This window comes from Dromiciops gliroides, chromosome 5 (assembly GCF_019393635.1).
Source record: "Dromiciops gliroides isolate mDroGli1 chromosome 5, mDroGli1.pri, whole genome shotgun sequence".
In the NCBI taxonomy this organism is placed as follows: Eukaryota; Metazoa; Chordata; class Mammalia; order Microbiotheria; family Microbiotheriidae; genus Dromiciops; species Dromiciops gliroides.
In genome coordinates this window covers 189,862,088-189,880,890 of record NC_057865.1, presented here as the reverse complement: position 1 = coordinate 189,880,890, position 18,803 = coordinate 189,862,088, and the positions used below count along the sequence as shown (strand labels likewise).

At 40.0% G+C, this 18,803-nt stretch overlaps 1 protein-coding gene across 1 annotated transcript in view; it reads left to right on the top strand.

Annotated features, from left to right (window-relative positions):
- The window catches only part of ANO2 (anoctamin 2), a 518,536-nt gene that overhangs the window by 443,299 nt on the left and 56,434 nt on the right, over positions 1 to 18,803 (top strand). The window contains exon 19 of the mRNA XM_043967816.1: positions 357 to 502. Coding sequence (XP_043823751.1) covers positions 357 to 502 — 146 coding nt within the window. The remainder of the gene's footprint in view (positions 1 to 356; positions 503 to 18,803) is intronic.

The window sequence follows — 18,803 nt, the reverse complement described above, 5'->3', positions numbered from 1 at the left end:
GCCTTTGGATTCATTTCTATCTTTCCTATGATGAAAGCTCTTAAATCACCTTCCTTTTTTTTTTTTTCTCCTGTGAAATGGGAAAAAAAGAAATCCTGTCAGGGCTCTCCCTGCCCCGGTGAGATGTAGTGAAAAGAGAATCAGATAGTTCAGAGTTTGACTCTAATACTTATTACCACTTATCCCCTCAGAGTTTTGGTTTCCTCTCCTACAAAATGGGGATAATAATGCTTGCTCTGCCTTCCTTTTATGGGGTTTGTGTAAGGAAACCAGCTTGCAGACCTTAAAACACCATATAAACATGAATTGTTATTCTTACATGTAGCCTTAGGTAACAGGCCCATTTCTCTTCTCAGGAAACTCAAGAAACTATTCCGAAAGCTGAAGGATGAGACAGAGCCCGGAGAAACTGACTCTGCACAATCAAAGCACCCTGAGCAGTGGGACCTGGACTATAGCTTGGAGCCATATACTGGATTGACTCCTGAATATATGGAAATGAGTAAGAATACACCTACTATGGGTAAAACATGGGTGGGAACTAGGAAAATAACTCATTAGGCTCAGGTTCACAAATGTATTTAGTCCCATTCAGGATCACATATTCCATTCGTAAAAGAACTCTGAACTTCAAGCAATAAAACAGGATCAAGGACCAGGTCTGCTACCAACTAGCTGTGTGACTATGGACAAGTCCCTTCATCTCTTGGTCTGTTTCCTCATTTAAAATGAGGGGTTGGTTTAATGATCTCTCTGGTTTCTTGTAGCTTTACCATTCTATGTTTTCTATGATCATTGTTATTCAAACTCATCATATATCAGTAATGGGATATAAAAGCCAAAACAAACCAAAAACCCTAATGCAATCTTGGGCTTCATTGAGAAATATAACTTTCAGGGATGAAGAAATGATTGCCTTGCTCTACTTCACCCTGGTCAGATTATATTTGGAATATTGTGTTCAATTCTGGGAGCCACATTTTAGGAAGGACACTGATAAGATGGACTCTGTACAAAGGAGGGAATCCAAGATAGGATTTAAGTCCATGTCATACAAGGAACAGATGCAGGAACTGGGGATGCTTAGTATGGAGAAAGTGTCTGGGAAATATGCTTTTTAAGTGTTTGAAGGACCCTTATATAGAAGACAGAACTAACAGTAATGGGTAGAAGTTGAGAAAAAAAACAAATTTTAGTTTGATGTCAAGAAGAAGATCTTACTAACAATCATAAATATTGAGAAGTACAATGGACTGCCTAGGGTGATAATGGGATTCCCCTATATTGGAGGTCTGCAGGCAAAAACTACATGACTACTTGTGGGTTATGTTGGATAGATACATAACATAAGTATAAAAAGGTCATACAGGGGCAGCTAGGTGTCACAGTGGATAGAACACCGGCCCTGGATTCAGGAGGACCTGATTTCAAATTTTACCTCAGACACTTAACACTTACTAGCTTTGTGACCCTGGGAAAGTCACTTAACCCCAAATGCCTAAAAAAAAAAGTCATACATATACAAATTAGGGGAGAAGGGAAGGAGAAAACATATAATAATTGACATGGGAAGAGTTTTTGATCAAGCAAGGAACAAAAATAATCATAATAGGTGCAAAAGACAATTTTTATTCCACAATGTTGAAAATGTTTTGACAAAAATCCAGTCAGAATCTGAAGGTAGAAAATTAGTTGGGGGAAAATTTCACAGCAAATTTTTCTTATAAATGCCTGATTCCAGTATGTATGTGTGTGTGTATACATATATATATATATATATATATACACTCATGTGTACATATGAATATATAGCATATGTGTACATGTATGAATACATGATGTATTTGTGTATAATTCACAAGATAAATGGTCAAAGTATATATGCAGACAGTTTTCAAAAGAAGAAAGGCACATTGTCAACACCTATGTGAAAAAATTTCATATCACTAATAACAAGAGAAATGCTAATTAAAATAACTGAGGTTCTACCTCATGCCCATCAGATTGGCAAAGATGACATAAAAGGAAAAGGAAAATTGCTGAAAGAGCTATGGAAGGACTGGCACACTAATTCACTGTGGGTGGAAGTATGATTGATCCAATCATTCTGGAAAATACCTTGGACCTACACCAAAAATGATACTCAACTTCATGTGCCTCTTCATCAAGCAATATCACTACAAGGGCCCAAAGAAGTCAGAGAAAGAGAACAAGGAGCCAAATATCAGAAAAATACTTATAGCAGAGCTTTCCATCTTCACAAAAGATGAACAAACCTGGAAACAAAGTGGGTGACAATCAATTGGAAATGGCTGAATAAATTATGATAAATAATATAATGAAATAGTGTTGTGTCATGAGAAATAACAGTTATGTATGGATTGATGCAGAGTGAAATGGGCAGAACATGAACAATTTATGCAATAATCACAGTAATGTAAATTTTGGCAGACTTTGGAACTTGTATCAATGAATTGACCAATTGTGACTCCAGAAAATTGTTGATGAAACATTTATTTCCCCTACCACTTGGCAGGGAAATTATTATATACTAGAGGTGTGAAATGAAATATTCATTTTCAGACATGGCCAGTGTATACATTTGTTTTGCCTCACTATAATCGCTTGTTAAAATGCAGGGCCTATTTTTATGGGCAAGGAGTAGGTGGATAGTGGTAGTGAACCTGGATTCTTTGATCCTGCATGATCCTGCACTTTTCCTACTGCACTATGCTTCCTCTACTTGCCAAAAATGCCCTCATTCTAAATATTACAAAAGAAACCTCTTTTCTATTACTTTACCTGGTAATGACAGTAGGAACTAAAAAGGACTAATTCCCATGAGACTTTTCTCAACAAGAAGACTATAAATTAACTACTTACAGATGTGTTGTATGAATTGTCTGTCATGTGAATGTAACAAGTTACCAAAGAAACATTCAGATAGTGAATAGTTACTGGACATTGTTTTGTGACCTCCCTCCCCCACTCATGGGAGGCAGAGGAGGCTTTTAATAAAATGATGACTTTTGTGAGCAAAGGGGGCAGTAAAATAAAGCAGTTGAGGATCAAGCTTGAAAAGACATTTGGATTCTCATCTGTTCAAGAGGTTAAGGAAAATTCTTGGCTGACTGCAACAGACAACACATATGCTATTGATGGTGAGGCTATATTCCATCAGGCAAAGAGTTCCTCTACTTATGTCTAGATGTCCAAGGCAGGATATCTCCCTTGAGACTGATGTCAGTGTCACATCAGACACACAATTCAATGACAGGCCCATTAGATTCCAGGAAGACAAATCAATGGAACCTCATGGAGGGCGGTGTTGGAACAAAACCAATTCCCTCTTCTCAAAGTGAAAAGGAGGAAAGGCCAACTAGATCAGGCAGAAAAGCTCTGCTTGGTGGCAGGCATAAGACAAAGTAAATCTTGGAAGAGAAACACGTCTGGACCAACTTAGGAACTTTCTCAGAAGAGGCCCAATACCCTTTCTGGGAACAAAAATGGAAACCTGAATTACATGGGAGTCGGTGACACTATATGGTTGGAAGGCCTCTAACATAGTTCAGAGGGACTGGCTTATGAGATGCCTCAATGGAAATGCTTTTATACTTTTGGGAGGTCTGATTCCAAGATTCCAAAATGATATGGCAAAAGTGCTTACAGAAATCTTTTTAAAAAATGCTTTGGGGATAGTCAAACACCAAGTCATGCATATTTCACATTTGTTTCATTTACATATCAGCACAGAAGTACAAAGCCATTGGACTGTGCTTTGTGTGAATATTAAATTATAGAAATTAATAGAACTGGGGCAGTAATGGCTGGGATGAGGGATGATGTCAAGTTGGAGTAAGTGCACACAGGCCTCAAATATATATATAAAAAGTTTGACTTCTTATTTTTCCATTTGCTTCAGTTGTGTCTAATTCTTTGTGATCCCATTTAGGGGTTTCTTGGCAGAGATACTGGAATGGTTTGGCATTTCCTTCTCCAGCTCATTTTACAGATGAGGAAACTGAGGCAAACAGGGTTAAGTGTCTTGCCCAGGGTCACACATCTAGTAAGCATCTGAGGCCAAATTTTAACTCAGGTCCTCCTGACACCAGGACCAGAACTCTATCCACTGTCCCACCTAACTGCCCAAATACTGCTCAAATACTGCTGGGTGTATCCTAATCTGAAATTACAAAATATATCATCAGATTATAAATTTATTGTTATTATATGTATATATATATATATAAATTACATACATATAATATTGTAAAACAGTAAAATCATCTGGGGAGGATCGGGGGGGGGGTAGACTTGATCTCTGTTACAGCTCAGATGGGCTAAATGTGTTTGTGAACAGAATATGGGACCTTGGTACTTCAGAAACTATCAAAGACTACAGGACTAGTTTCAGATAATAGTAAGTAAGGTCAAGCAAAGAGGTTACCCCATTCCTTACCAACACTTACAATGTCCTCATCCACAATTCCAAGTAGCTCTTTTCTACCCACAATCCTAGGACCTTGCACAGAGGTGACTGAAAACTGAGAATGTGGATTGAATTGTTGTCCCAGACAGTGGAGCACAATGGACCACTATGTTCCAGTCATTTCATGAGAAACGTTTAAAGAAAATATTTATATGGTCTCTTGTAGATTTTGGCTTTGAAGGATTGAGTGCACTGACTGATATAGCCCAAATGTACCCAAGCTTGGGATACATTGAAATGATCTTGGAATTTTCCTAAAGATATCACTGGTGTCAACAAAGTTATGGACTTTATGGTTCTGGTTTGTCAGATTTTTTATATGATATTAGAGTGAGAGCTTCAATTGGAAACAATTCCAATCTGTTCTGAACACCAGAAGCACACAACAAACATTAAGCTGGGATCTGGTATCTATATCTTGACCATCTATGCAGCTTTCAAGGAGGTGTAAAGGAGGATAGAGTCAAATAGCATCACCAGGGCACCTCTATGTCTTCAACCACTGAAGTTGACCCTAAGACATTTGATTTTGGAGATTTCTTCATGCCACAGATTTAGAAGGAGCAACTTAAGTGGAAGGTCAGCAAGAGTACAGGTGTGTTTTTAAATGCGTTGTGGGACGCACACAGATAACAAGTCACAAGATCCAGTTCACTGACTCATAACCATTTGAGGAAAGATCTAGAAAGGACGCTTTGTGATGGATGACCTCAGAGAACATCTCAAGAACATGCTGGTGACTGCATCTCCCATCGTTATGGTACCAAAAAAGAATAGAAAGATAATATGTGTCTAGACTACTAGACTTTGAACAAGAGGAACAGAGCGCACCAATATATCATCTGAATGGTTCAAAAAGCCCTCAATTATCTGTCAGGAAGCCCATATTTTTATCTGGGTTGGATTTGTGCAGTGACTATTACCAGATTCCTATCTTAAAAGAAAGTTAATAAAAACTGCTTTCATCCATCAAGCTGAGTTTTACCAGTCCAGGTATATGCACCAAGGCCCCAGGAACACATGCCACCTTCCAAAGATTGATAGAGAAAGTAGATGGAGACATGAATTACCTTCAAGTGTTGGTATACATTAATAACATTGTCATCTTTAGGAAGACCCTAGAAGAACATAAAGAAATATTAAGGAAGTGTTGTATTGCCTAAAAGAATATGGTCTAAATATTTAATCTGACAAGTTCTAACCCCTATCAAGGATGTGGGTTACATTGTAACACAACCAGATGTGAGCATGGACTCAGAGAAGATAGAGCCACTCTTGACTTGGCTATTAAAGAGTCATTAGATATGAGGACTTCTTGGATTTAGTAGATGCTACCAAAAATTTGTTAAAAAACCTATGCTGCTGTGCTGACCTACTGAATGACCTCACTGAAGCATATATGATTGAAGAGGCAAAGATGCAGAAAGACAAAAAACCAGAAAGATCCCCACACACACACACACTCAAACCAACAAAGCACTTTGAGGACCATTGGATAGACAGATGTGAATACGCTTTTAAAGTCTTGGTCAGCTGCCTCACATATGTACCATTGTTGGCCTATGCTGACCCAAACAAGACATTTGGCCCTCATACGGATACCAGCCTGGAGGGCTTGGGAGCAATCCTTTACCAAGAGGGTACATTATAACCTGTATTGTTATGCAGAAGAATGGAATTGGGTTGCATACAGCAAGCTCTTGATTTTGGGATAATACCAGCAATGGAGGCTACACTGTGACATGAGAGAATAAGACCATGTGCTGTATAGTCAATGCCTTTGGACTGTCAATTTAACTTTCTTAGAATCATATAGCCTCCTCATGTTTTTCAACCATTTCCATTCCATGGTCTATCTATATACTGCAAATTCAGCAAACTTTTAAAAGATTTTAGGAAAAAAGTCCAAAATGGCACCATTGTTACATGGGCTGCATACTTCACTTTGTTTACCATAAATTGACATCCAGTATTGTTATTTTGTATTAACTCTTCAATACTTCAGGTATTCAAAGGTGCTAAAAATGAAATCTGCCGCATGACACTTTTTCTAATCTCTGAACTGATTTCTATAAGACACTAACTTCCTACTTTATACTTTTCTTAGTAGAATAATAAATTATAAAATTTCAAAAAACAGAGTGATAACCACATGAAACCAGTTGCATTTGCTAGCATGACTGAGCAGCCTGCAGTATACTCCATCCACAAGCCAAAGTCTTTTGCTTTGAAGTAGGCTGTCACTGAGACTGTGTATGGAGCAAAATGCAAATGTGGACTGAAAATAATCCATTGACATATTTTCATAATTCCCAAGCTGGATGATAGATTGCTGGTAGCACCCACTATTCATGGAGCATTCACTACCATTCAGGAAATACTAATGTTTAGGATGCAGATGCACTGTTTAGAAGACCACAAGGCATCAAAGGTATGGTAATGCCTAAAGAAGGAGCAAAAGCTATATACAATTACCAAAGGACTGGACTGCAAGTAGATGCAATACAGCTGGGAGCCTGGGACTTCCACCATACAGCATGCCATTAGCATTTGTGAATTTCACTCCATTGAACCAACTTTCTTTGCTTCAGGTTTCTGTACATGACTGGCCAAGAGAGCAGGTGATTAATGAAGCAGCTGGTAGCTCAGTGGACAGATTGCTGAGTCTGGAGTCACAAAAACCTGAGTTCGAATCTGGTCTCAGACACTAACTGTGTGACCCTGGGCAAGTCATTTAACTTCTATTTGCCTTAATTTACCAGAGAAGGAAATAGCAAACTATTCCGGTATCTTTGTCAAGAAAACCCCAAGGGCAGCATTGGCATGCGATGGGTCCATGGGGTCACAGACTGCCAGACATGACTGAACAACACACATGAAGCTGAGAAGTGTGGTGGTGATGGCAAAGCACTCATGTGCTAGTCATTTGCAAGTATTTTCCTACAGAGACAATGGCAGAAGTTGGAGCTGTTTAATGGAGTATTACACTGAACTGTTACTAATCCTACTTCTGATACCAGGAAACAATTGGTGCTACCCAAGACATGCCACTCTGTGACCATGAAGTTCTACAGATGATTTTGGACATAGGAGTTAATACAGGACTTGAGATGAAGAAGCGTTATCACCAGTCCAAGAGGGACATTGATAGCACCAAGAAGTGTGAAACTTAGACCCATTGTGTGCAAACAAAAGTTTTAGCAATTCATGTTGCTTACCTGGAGAATAGAAGTACTAGTAAGGCCTTGGTACTTGTTTGTATTGACTTCCTCTCTCTACAAGGAGATAGCAAGAACATCAGTCATACACTGTTGGGGATGGACTGCTTTAATGGGTCTTCTCAATTTATATTTAAGAAGGCTCCAGAAAGCCTCCACAACTGACAAAAATATTGAGGGAAAAATATCTCAGTGTATCATCATCCTGCAGGAAGACTAAGACAGAGACTTAAGTCTGAGACAGCACTTTACAATCCTCAAAATTGGTGATCCTGTGATCTCTAAAAGGACCATTAGAATATTATTATTGTTAGTAAGCATTAATTGAACTCCTACTATGTTCTAGGCATTGTGCTAAGTGCTGGGGGTGCAAAGAAAAGGAAAAGATAGTCATTGAGATCACAATCTAAGGTGGGGGGAGTACCAGGGGGAGAAAAGAGGAAAGTAAATATCTACAAACAAGATATATGCAGGATAGATATAAAACAGCAGAAGGGAGGCACTGAAATTAAGAGGCGTTGGGAAAGGCTTCCTGTAGAAGATAAGATTTTAGCTAGGACTTGAAGCCGAGGAAGTCAGGAGGTAGAGATTAGGACTTCTAGATATAGGAGACAATGAAAGAAAATGCCTGGAACAGAGAAATGGAATGTTTTGTTCATGGAACAGTAGAGATGCCAGTGTCACTGGATCAAAGAGTACATGAGGGAAGGTAGAGCCAAGATGGCAGAGAAAAGGCAGTAAGCTCTCAGACCTCCCCACATGATCAAGCCAAAAACCTCCAAATAATGCCATAGGACAATTCCTGGGGTAGCAGAACCCACAAAAGGACAGGGTGAGATTATCATCCAGCCAAATATGGCTTAGAAGGTCAGAAGTAAAGGGATGCTGTACCGGGGTGGGAGTGGAGCTCAACCCCACAGTTGAGCTGACACAGACCCAGACCCAGGCCACAGTGCACAAATCCAGCCCCAGGCTGGTCACCCAGAGCTGGGCAGTGCCTACACAGATCCAGCCTCAGGCAGGCCATGCCAGAGAGAGAGACCCCACCACCCCCACCAGAGCCTCTGAATTGGCTGCAGTGCTGGTGTCTTCTGAAACTAAGCTCATGGTCTGGTGAGAGGGCTGAGAGGTTGACCAGGGGGAGAGATTGCAGGTGTCTTTGCTGGCGCTGACCCATGCAAGGAAAAAGGAAGCAGTGTTGAGTGGTGGTGGTGGTGACCCCAGTGGGGGAGGGGTGAAGGCTTGCCAGAACTCTTTCAACCTTAGTGAAACCAAATTTTGTTTCCTGGTTGGAGAGCAAGTAGGCCTGGGGTTATTTACAGACCAGAGAACAGGCCAGGCAAGTGAACAACCTACCTCTCCTTAAATTGATCCACCTGGGAACCCCTGAAGCTTGGGACAGTGCATCCTGGAAGCAGTGCCCCACTTTAAGAAGGAGTTAAAAGTCAAGAAATAGCCTGGCAAGATGAAGAAGCAAAAAAAGATGTGGACCATATGTTTCTTTGGTGACAAGTTAGATAGAGGTACACCCTCAGAAAAGGATAGCAACATCAGGGCTCCTACATCCAAAGCTTCTAGGAAAAATAGGAATTGGTCTCAAGCCAGAGAAGCACTCAAAAAGGACTTTGAAGATAAAGTAAGAGAGGTAGAGGAAAAAGTGGAAAGAGAAATGAGTGATACAGGAAATTCATGGGAAAAAAAAAGTCAGCAGGTTGAAAAGCCAAATGGAAAAGCTCTCTGAAGAAAATAATTGCCTAAGAATTAGGATTGAACAAATGGAAGCTAATGACTTTATGAGAAAGCAAAACCAAATGAATGAAAAAATAGAGGGTAAAGTAAAATATCTACTTGGGAAAACAACTGAAAATAAATCCAAGAGAGATAATTTGAAAATTATTGGACTACCTGAAAACCATGATCAAAATAAGAGCTTAGACATCATTTTCCAAGAGATTATCAGGGAAATTTCCCTGATATTCTAGAAGCAAAAGGTAAATAGAAATTGAAAGAATCCATCATTCACCTCCTGAAAGATATCCCCAAATGAAAATTTCCAGGAATATTATAGCCAAATTCCAGAGCTCCCAGTTCAAGGAGAAAATATTACAAGCAGCCAGAAAGAAACAATTCAAATACTGTGGAGCCACAGTCAGGATAGCTCAAGCTTTTACATTAAAAGATAAAAGCACATGGAATATGGTATTCTGGAGGGCAAAAGAATTGGGATTACAACCAAGAATCATCTACCTATAAAAACTGAGTATAATCTCTCATGGGGAAAATGGGACTTCAATGAAAAAGAGGACTTTCAGGAATTCGTGACCTGAACTGAATAGAAAATTTGACTTTCAAACACAAGACCCTAGAGAAACATAAAAAGGCAAATATGAAAAAGAAATCATGAGCGATGTTAAAAGGTTAAACTGTTTACATTCATACATGAGAAGATGATACGTCTGACACATAAGAATTTCTCAGTATTAGGGCAGATGACAGGAATACATTTATTTAGACAGAGGGCACAGGGGGGAATTGATTATGAAGGGATGATATATGTAAAGCATTTATCTTTTATTTATCATTTTATTTTGTGGGGCATTCAGAGGTGGGTGTCATGTCCACAGTTGCTCAGTTGGTGAGCGTCTTATGTCTGAGGCTGGATTTGGGCTTGGGTTCTCCTCGGTCCAGGGAGTATACTTTGTCCACTGTGTCACCTAGCTGCCCCATGATGACATCTTTAAAATAAAATTGAGGGGTGAGAGTATTGAAAGGGAAAGGGAGAGGTAATATAGGGTAAAATATCTCACATAAAAGAAGCAAGAAAAAGCTTATGGAGTGGAGGGAAATTTGGGGGAGGAGCAGAGGAGTGAATGAGCCTTACATTTATCAGAATTGGCTCAAAGAGGGAATAACATATACACTCAAGTGGGTATAGAAATGTATCTTGCCCTGCAGGAAAGTGGGAAAAGAAAGGGAACAAGGGGGGAGGGGTGAAGGAAGGGAAGGCATATTGGGGGAGGGGCAATCAGAAGCAAAACCCTTTTGAGAAGGGATAGGGAAAAAGAAGATAGAAAATGGAATGAATATCATGGGGTGCGAATAGGATGGAGGAAAACACAGTTAGCAATAGTAACTGGGGAAAAAATTTTGAAGCAAAGGCAAGAACAATGTAAGATAAGGATGAGGATGATGATTATGATGGTACTTACTTTGCTGGGCTATTGTGAAGAAAATTGTTTGTCAGGTATAAGGTACTATATAGATGTTGGCTATAATCATTGTTACGAAAATCATCCTCATGGGTGTTTGGTAAGGAAATCTCCCTTTAAAGTACTATATAAATGTAGTCTACTATTAAAAAAATAAGATGAACAGGATGCTATCAGAAAAAAAACCTGGAAAGACTTACATGAGCTGAAACAAAGTGAAATGTACTGTATACAAAATAACAGCAATATTATAGCATGATATGCTGTGAATGACTTAGTTATCCTCAGTGGTGCCATGATCCAAAACAACTCTGAAGGATTTATGAAAAAAATGCAATTGATTTACATAGAAAGAACTGATGGTATCTGAATACAGATAGAAGTATATTTTGTTCTTGTTGTTAGTTCCTATTTCTAAAGGGTTTTTTTTGTTTGTTTGATATGTTTTGCACAACTGCACATGTATAGCTTATGTTAAATTGCTTGGGTTCTTAAGGAGGTTCGGAGGGAGCAAGATAATTTGGAACACAAAGTTATAAAAATTAATGTTACAATTTGTTTTTACATGTAAGGAGGGGAAAATTCTTAAGTAACTAATTAATTATTTAATTATTTTAAAAGAGTATAGGAGGTCAGGGGTATAGCGTGTAAGAAGACTGGAGAGCTGTGTGTTTGTATGGGGGAATGGCCAAAGTGGTAGGACATAAAGGGATGAGAACACCAAACAGGATTTTATATTTTTTCCTGGATGTTAAAGAGACCCAGTGGTTTTGTTTTTTTTTTCAATATGAGAATAACATGGTGAGAACAATACTTTAGAAACTGGTGGATGAATGGAGGATGGACTAGATTAGGGAGAGACTTGAGGAGGCAAGACATTCCCAGGAGCAGGCTGCACCAGGGTGATGGCTGTATTAGAGTAAAGAAGAGTACGTATTCAAAAAATATTGCAAAGGTAAAAGCAAAAGCCTTAAAAACATTGGATTTGGGGTGTGAGAGACAGTGAAGAGTCCAGAATGACGTATTAAGTGACAAAACTGGGAGACTGGGAGGAAGCATGACTTTGTTCAAGTTACTTCTCTGAATATTTGTCTCATTTGGACCAGTGGGTAGAGCACTAGATTTGGATTCAGGAGGATGTGACCCTCATACCCTTACTAGATGATTGACTATGAGCAAGTCACTTAACCTCTGACTGCCTCAGTTCCGTCATCTGTGAAATGGGAAAATAATTGCACCAACTTCCCTGGGTTGTTGTGCAGATAAAGTGACAATTATAAAATGTTTGGCATACCATAAAGCATTTTATAAATTCTGTTATGTTAGCTATTGTGTTTATTGTTGTTGTTGTTGTTAGGTTAAATAACATTCCCAGGATTGCACAGTCAGTAATAACAACCCATTTCTCTAGCCCATTAAGATTTCTAAAGTTCTTTTCTCCTAATCACTCTAAACCTGAAAACTGCATTTACTATTTGTATTTTACTTATAGATAAGAAAACTGACCCTCAGCGATTTGGTGATTTGTCCTCTAACTCACTCTCTCCACTCCTTTTCTCGTTCACTTCCCAGCTGCAATTTGGCTTTTACAGAAACTGCATTCTCCAATCTCCTCTGCCTAATCTCCTGACATTTTAAAAAAATCTTTATCCTTCTTAACCTTTCTGAAACAGTTGACTGTTGAGTTTTTATGACACTTCTCTCTCATAGTTAGTTCTTTTATCTCTCTGAGATCTCTGGCATCTCCTTTGCTGGATCATCATGCATATCCCACCCTTAAGTGTGGGTGTTCTCCCAAGGCTCTTTTCAGGACCATATTCTCTTCTTCCTCTGCATTCTCTGTCTTGGTAATCTCATTACTTCCCTTGGGTTCAATTATCACCCCTATGAGATAGCCATTCCTAGTCTCACTCCTGATCTGATTCCTACATCATCAACTGCCCATTGAATGCTACAAATTGAATAACCATGGGGGACTCTGAGTCAACACTTCCAAAACATAAATCATCCCTTTCTCAAAACGTGTCTCTATTCCAAAATTACTTTTTTCTCATGAGGGCTTCTAGCCACCTAAGTTTGCCACTTCAGAGTCATCTTCAGTTTTCCACTCTCCCTCCCCACACACATATTAATCCAATTCTCAGATTTTTTTCATTTCTCCTTATCACATCTTTCCCCTTCTCCAGCGGTCACCACACTGCTTCGGCCCCATATCATCTGGTTCCATCTGGAAGTTTGAAGTAACCTCCTAATTAGTCTACCCGCCTCTTGTCTCTTGCCACTCCACTCCATCTCAACCTACCTTTCCAGATGTATTCTACATGATTCCCCTTTGTGAACACTGGGCCAATCAAACTGACTTTCTTGTACTTCCATTCATGTAACATGTAATCCCCCATCTCTGTGCCTTTGTATAGGCTTCTCAGAATGCACTCTCTTCTCACCTTTACCTCTAAGAAGTCCTTATTCCTTTAAGGCTTAGCTCAAGTATCAGTTGATTCCTTTATCCCCCCCCACCCCAGCTACTAGAGTTCTCCCTACCAATTACCTTCTATCATCTATCTATCTATCTATCTATCTATCTATCTATCTATCTATCTATCTATCTATCTATCTATCTATCATCTATCTATCTATCTATCTATCTATCTATCTATCTATCGTTGCGGGGCAATGGGGGTTAAATGACTTGCCCAGGGTCACACAGCCAGTAAGTGTCAAGTGTCTGAGGCCAAATTTGAACTCAGGTCCTCCTGAATCCAGGGCCAGTGCTTTATCCACTGTACCACCTAGCTGCCCCTGTATTTATTTATTTTTGAATAGTTTTTATATATTCCCTTTGTAGAATGTAAACTCCTCCAGGGTTCACTTTTGTCTTTGTACACTCAGGCTTATCACAGGGTCTGGCACATAGGAGATTAATAAATACTGGTTGGGTGACTGACTGAGTAACAATTGTACCACCTTCCTCACAGGGATTTTGTTAGGTCAATCCTTGGTAGACTGTTGTTGCATTGTTTCAATCTTGTTGGATTCCATGAGCCCATTTAAGGTTTTCTTGGAAAAGAGAGGGAAGTGGTTTGTTATTTCCTTCTCCGGCTCATTTTATAGATGAAGAACTGAGGCAAACAAGGTTAAGTGACTTGTCCAGAGTCACACAGCTAGTAGGTGTAAGCTGTAATTGCTATGAAAAATTTGAGGAAGGAAAAATCGTTTTCAGTTGGGTTCAGGGTTCAAGGAAAGCTTGGATTAGAAAAGAAAGAAGAGATTTCAACCAATAGCTTATTGAAGGGGGGGGGTGGGCAAATCCATTCCATAGAAACTGACATGAAAAAATACTAGGAGGTGGGATTTAGCAATACAAGAATTTAGAAGTGGGAATAATCAGTCATAAGGATCTGTTCAATGCCTCCTGTTTGCCAAGCACTATGTTAAGCACTAGCAATAGAAAGAAAAACGACAGTCCCTGCTCTCAAGAAGCTCAGTCTATTTGTGGTGGTGGTTGTTCAGTTGTTTTGCAGTCATGTCTGACTCTTTGTGGCCCCTTTGGAGGATTTTTTGGCAAAGATACTACAGTGGTTTGCCATTTCCTTTTCTAGCTCATTTTACAGATGAGGAAACTGAGGCAAACAGAGTAAAGTGATTTGCCCAGGGTCACATAGCTAGTAACTGTCTGAGGCCAGATTTGAACTCAGGAAGTCTTCATGTCTCCAGGCCTGACGCTCTATCTCTTGACCCATAGTCTACTGGAGGGGATATAATATGCAAACAGCCGAGGAAGAGTCTGGAAATAGCAATGTGGAGAAAATACTATCTCAACTTGACTAGTGAGGCTGGGGGTATGAGTAAAAGTGAAAACTATTACTGGAAGTGGTGGCTAGTCAGGTTGTGTCATTAGGAAGAAGCCAACATTTACTAACAGAAGTTGAAAGGTGTCAGAAAGGAAAACATTTAAGATGAAAGAAATTGTGTTATCTGTGGAGCACTTTTTCCAGAGAGCACCATGGGAGGGGTGACTAACTTTAAAGTGGGATGTAGGGAGGTGGTAGTGAATTGAGGGGCAGGAATATGGGAGTGGGTGGGAGGGGATAAAGAATGGAGTTTATGAGACAGACAGTTGGGGTTTCAGGAGCATGGGGTTGTGACTTGGGGGGGGTAGTTTGTTAATCATTGCTGAATGAATTCAGGAAGGTTATTAACATCACTGGGGGCAGCTTCAAGGTGATATATTCTCAGGGTTAGACAGCTCAGACAATGGGATCATTGGAAAGAGCCGTGTTATAGCAATTATCTCCTATCCCTAAAGGCAGACCAGGCCAGGAGATGGGCAAGGGGAGCAGTCTTCCTGCCCTGTGTATGCCAGTCATCCCCTTTCTAGCTTTCCTCTTGAGTCTTATGAAACAACCCCAAACATTGGAACCTTAGTGTCAATATGGGTAATTAAAAGGATTCCCTCATTAGCATATACACAGTGAAAGGAAATCGAATCCTTCTTCATAGATCTTGTTGTGATGCCCAGGTAAGATGAAATTTCACCTAGTCCCTTTTCTTGCATGGACAAGAGGATTGTTAGGGTTGGGCATCAGAAGTCATGTCTCTGAACTGATTTAGGGACATATCTGAAAGTGGTCAAATAGACATGCCACCCACATACACCCTTCCAATGCTTCACATGTTCTGAAATTAGGAGAACTCGTTTGGCAGAAAGTTTGAACTCATTTTCAGGAAGAGGGTCACTGACATGAGATACCCTCTCCACTGTCTTACATTTTAATGCAGCCCCAAGTCTCTTGCTCGTTTATACCAGGACTTCTTAAACTCTTTCTACTTGTGACCCCTTTTTTCCTGAGATGTTTTAGTATATGAAATAGGTATACATATCATTTTATTGTTGTCAATTTTTTCACTACCCTCACATTCAGTTACATGAGCCCATATGAGGTTGCAGCCCACTGTTTAAGAACCTAGGGTTTATAGAACTTCTGGAACTGAGTGGATTGCTTCTGATTTGTTGCTCAACCATAAGTGAGAATCTTTTCTTTCTTATCTTATTTCAGGCTTAGCTTTTTATCTTTTTCTCCAACACCACTGTACTCTACCTGTCTGGCCTACTGATTTAAAGTCTAGATCATACTGTAGACATAGTGGAGGAAGGATCTACAAGCTCAGCTAGGTTCTTTCATTTCACAAATGAAGAGACTGAACTCCAACAAAATTATATGACTTAGCTAAAGTCACATGGGCAGTACATTTGCAAGGCAGAATTTGAACTCAAGTACTCTGACTCTTGTCACCATCATCTCATATTATCTAAATGTAAAATAAGAGACTTTGAAGAGAAGAGATTTTCTTTAAGGTTCCATCAGCTCTAGCATTCTTTAAATCTGATTCTATCTGAACCCCTGGTATCCACATCCCCTGATAATCATGGAATCACTTTCAACAATTCCTATTTTAAAGATGAGAAAATATGTTGACTTTCCTTTACCCTGTATAATTGGGGCCTCCTTCTGCACCAGAGATATATTCATTCATTGATCCACTGGATTCAACAAGCACTTATTGCATGCCTACTGTGTGTAGGGTACTGGGGAGTATACAAAATGAATCAGATGTATTTCTCTACATTCAGAGAATTGGAGGTACTTTCAATGGCTACAATGGCTTTCCAAGCAAAGCTTTTCCTGTCTGTTAAATTCCTCCATCCTTCAAGTCTTTGGTAGAAGTGAATCACAGAATTAGTTTGCCTGCTGAGGCATGGATTTAACCTGAACTCCAATTAGGAACAGTGCCCTTTAGACCTACCCTCTAGCTCAGTAGAAGTTCATCAAGCCTGGGCTCACACTTCCTAAGTAAAAGCTTACTTCTCTATACTCTCCTGAAGAGGGATGCATTATGGATAATTGCCCATTCTCTTCATCCTTTGCTTCCTTCAGACATCTGCCTACTCACCAAGCATCCTTTGAATTCAGAGGTGACTATTTGAAGGCGAAAAATGTCTTAGTCCAGAAATCAGAATTTTGCCAGTTATATTCCAGCCTCTATCTTGATTTGCTTGTGACCTCAGTTTGACATACTGTGGAAAAGGCTTTGGAGGAGTCAGGAGGCTTTGGGGCTAGTCCAAGATCTACCACTAAATTGCTGTGTGACCTTAGGAAAATCACTTCTGTGTACCTCCACTATCTCATTGATAAAGTGAAGAGGGTAGAAAACAAAGATCTCTATATTATTGAAGTCAAGTGCTGGGCAGTCGGAAGCCAGAGAGGTAAAGTCACTTCTCTGAAGTCACCCAGGAAGCCACGGATAGAGCTGAGAAAAGAACTCAGGTCTCCAAGGTGAAGATGCCTACAGAAATAACATGGAGCAGGGAGAATGGGGGACAATGCTGGTCCTCCCTCCTTCGATCAGGGTAGACCTCCCAACCTCAAGCCTAAGCCACAAACAAAGACAAGCCCAGTGAAACCGAAGCTGTCTGCTCCCTCGGCTGTGCCTGACACCATGATCCGACAGTGTTCCCCTCTCAGCTGTCAGCTTCCTCGCTAAGCAATCTGGACCACCCATGTGGACAGGAAGCGTGCTGAGTTGTTCGGCTCTGAACCTGTCAGCCTGAGTGGCCCCACAAGGCATGAGGCTAGGCAAGGAAGCAAGGAGAAGAGTATTATATTTACATTTTTTCTAAATTGAGCTGGAACACAAGTACCAGGGGCAGGGGAGCGGAGAGATCCTGGCTGGAAAGGAGAAGGGAGGAGGGCAGGTTATAATCTTAAGGTAGCACCAAAGGGAGAGGCTTCAATGGATCATGCAAGGGACGTTTGCAGTGGCATGGGGAACTAGGTTCACTGGCCAGAAGGAAACATGAAAGGAAAGAATTAGTCTGGTAGACCTGAAGGGGGAAGACACAAGGGAATCTCCAAAGTTAGCCCTCTTTTCCAACAAACTTATTATGAAGTAAGCAAGGTTTCTCATCCTCTTTGGCTGAGAGACCGAGATCCAGGATCCCTAGACATACTTAAATAATAAGCATCATTATCAGCATTGATAAGATTCTGGCTTTCACAACACTTTTCTAGACTATTAGAATGGGAGAAAGAGTATTAGAGTTCATCTAATTCAACCCACTACCATTTTATCAATGAAGGCCTAGAGAGAAGTGTCTTACCCCAGATCACACAAGGAGTTGGAGGCAGAGGTGAGACTGCTACAAAATCCTATTTATTGCTAGGGTGTGATGTCTTCTTCCAGGCCTGCCAAAAAAAGAAATTCTTCTATTGTGTTGTCACAAAGTGTGTCCTCTCCTCTGAAATTCAGCATTATAAATTGTTTGCTAAAGGGCAGAATTTGAACTAGTTCAAAGTGGACCCTTCTTGGACCTCATCCAAGTGGCTTCAGTGGCAGTGGTACCACAAAGCACACTATAAGGAGTCCCACAGAAATACATCACAGATTAGAGGTTAAGAAACTTAATTGTCCCTGAGTCCTTTGCAAAAGGAAATTTCCAGGGCAGGTAGGTGGTTCAGTGGATAGAGCACTGGCCCTGGATTTAGGAGGACCTGAGTTCAAATCTGGATTCAGACACTTGACACTTACTAGCTGTGTGACCCTGGGCAAGTCACTTAACCCTCATTGTCCCGCAAAAAAAAAAAAGAAAAGAAAAGAAAAGAGAAAAAGAAAAAGAAAAAGAAAAGAAATGTCAGGTTGTGTGTCTGATTCTTTATTTATAATTGGATTATAGCCATTTTACAAACTTATTTAAATTCTGTTTCAACTAGGGCAGGCATTATCCCCTAGATGCAGCAGGACTTCCTTTTAGTGAAAGCGCATAGAGAAAATGAATGACCATTTCTACTATTACAACATATTTTGCATCTATGTCACTTTCTACGTTCA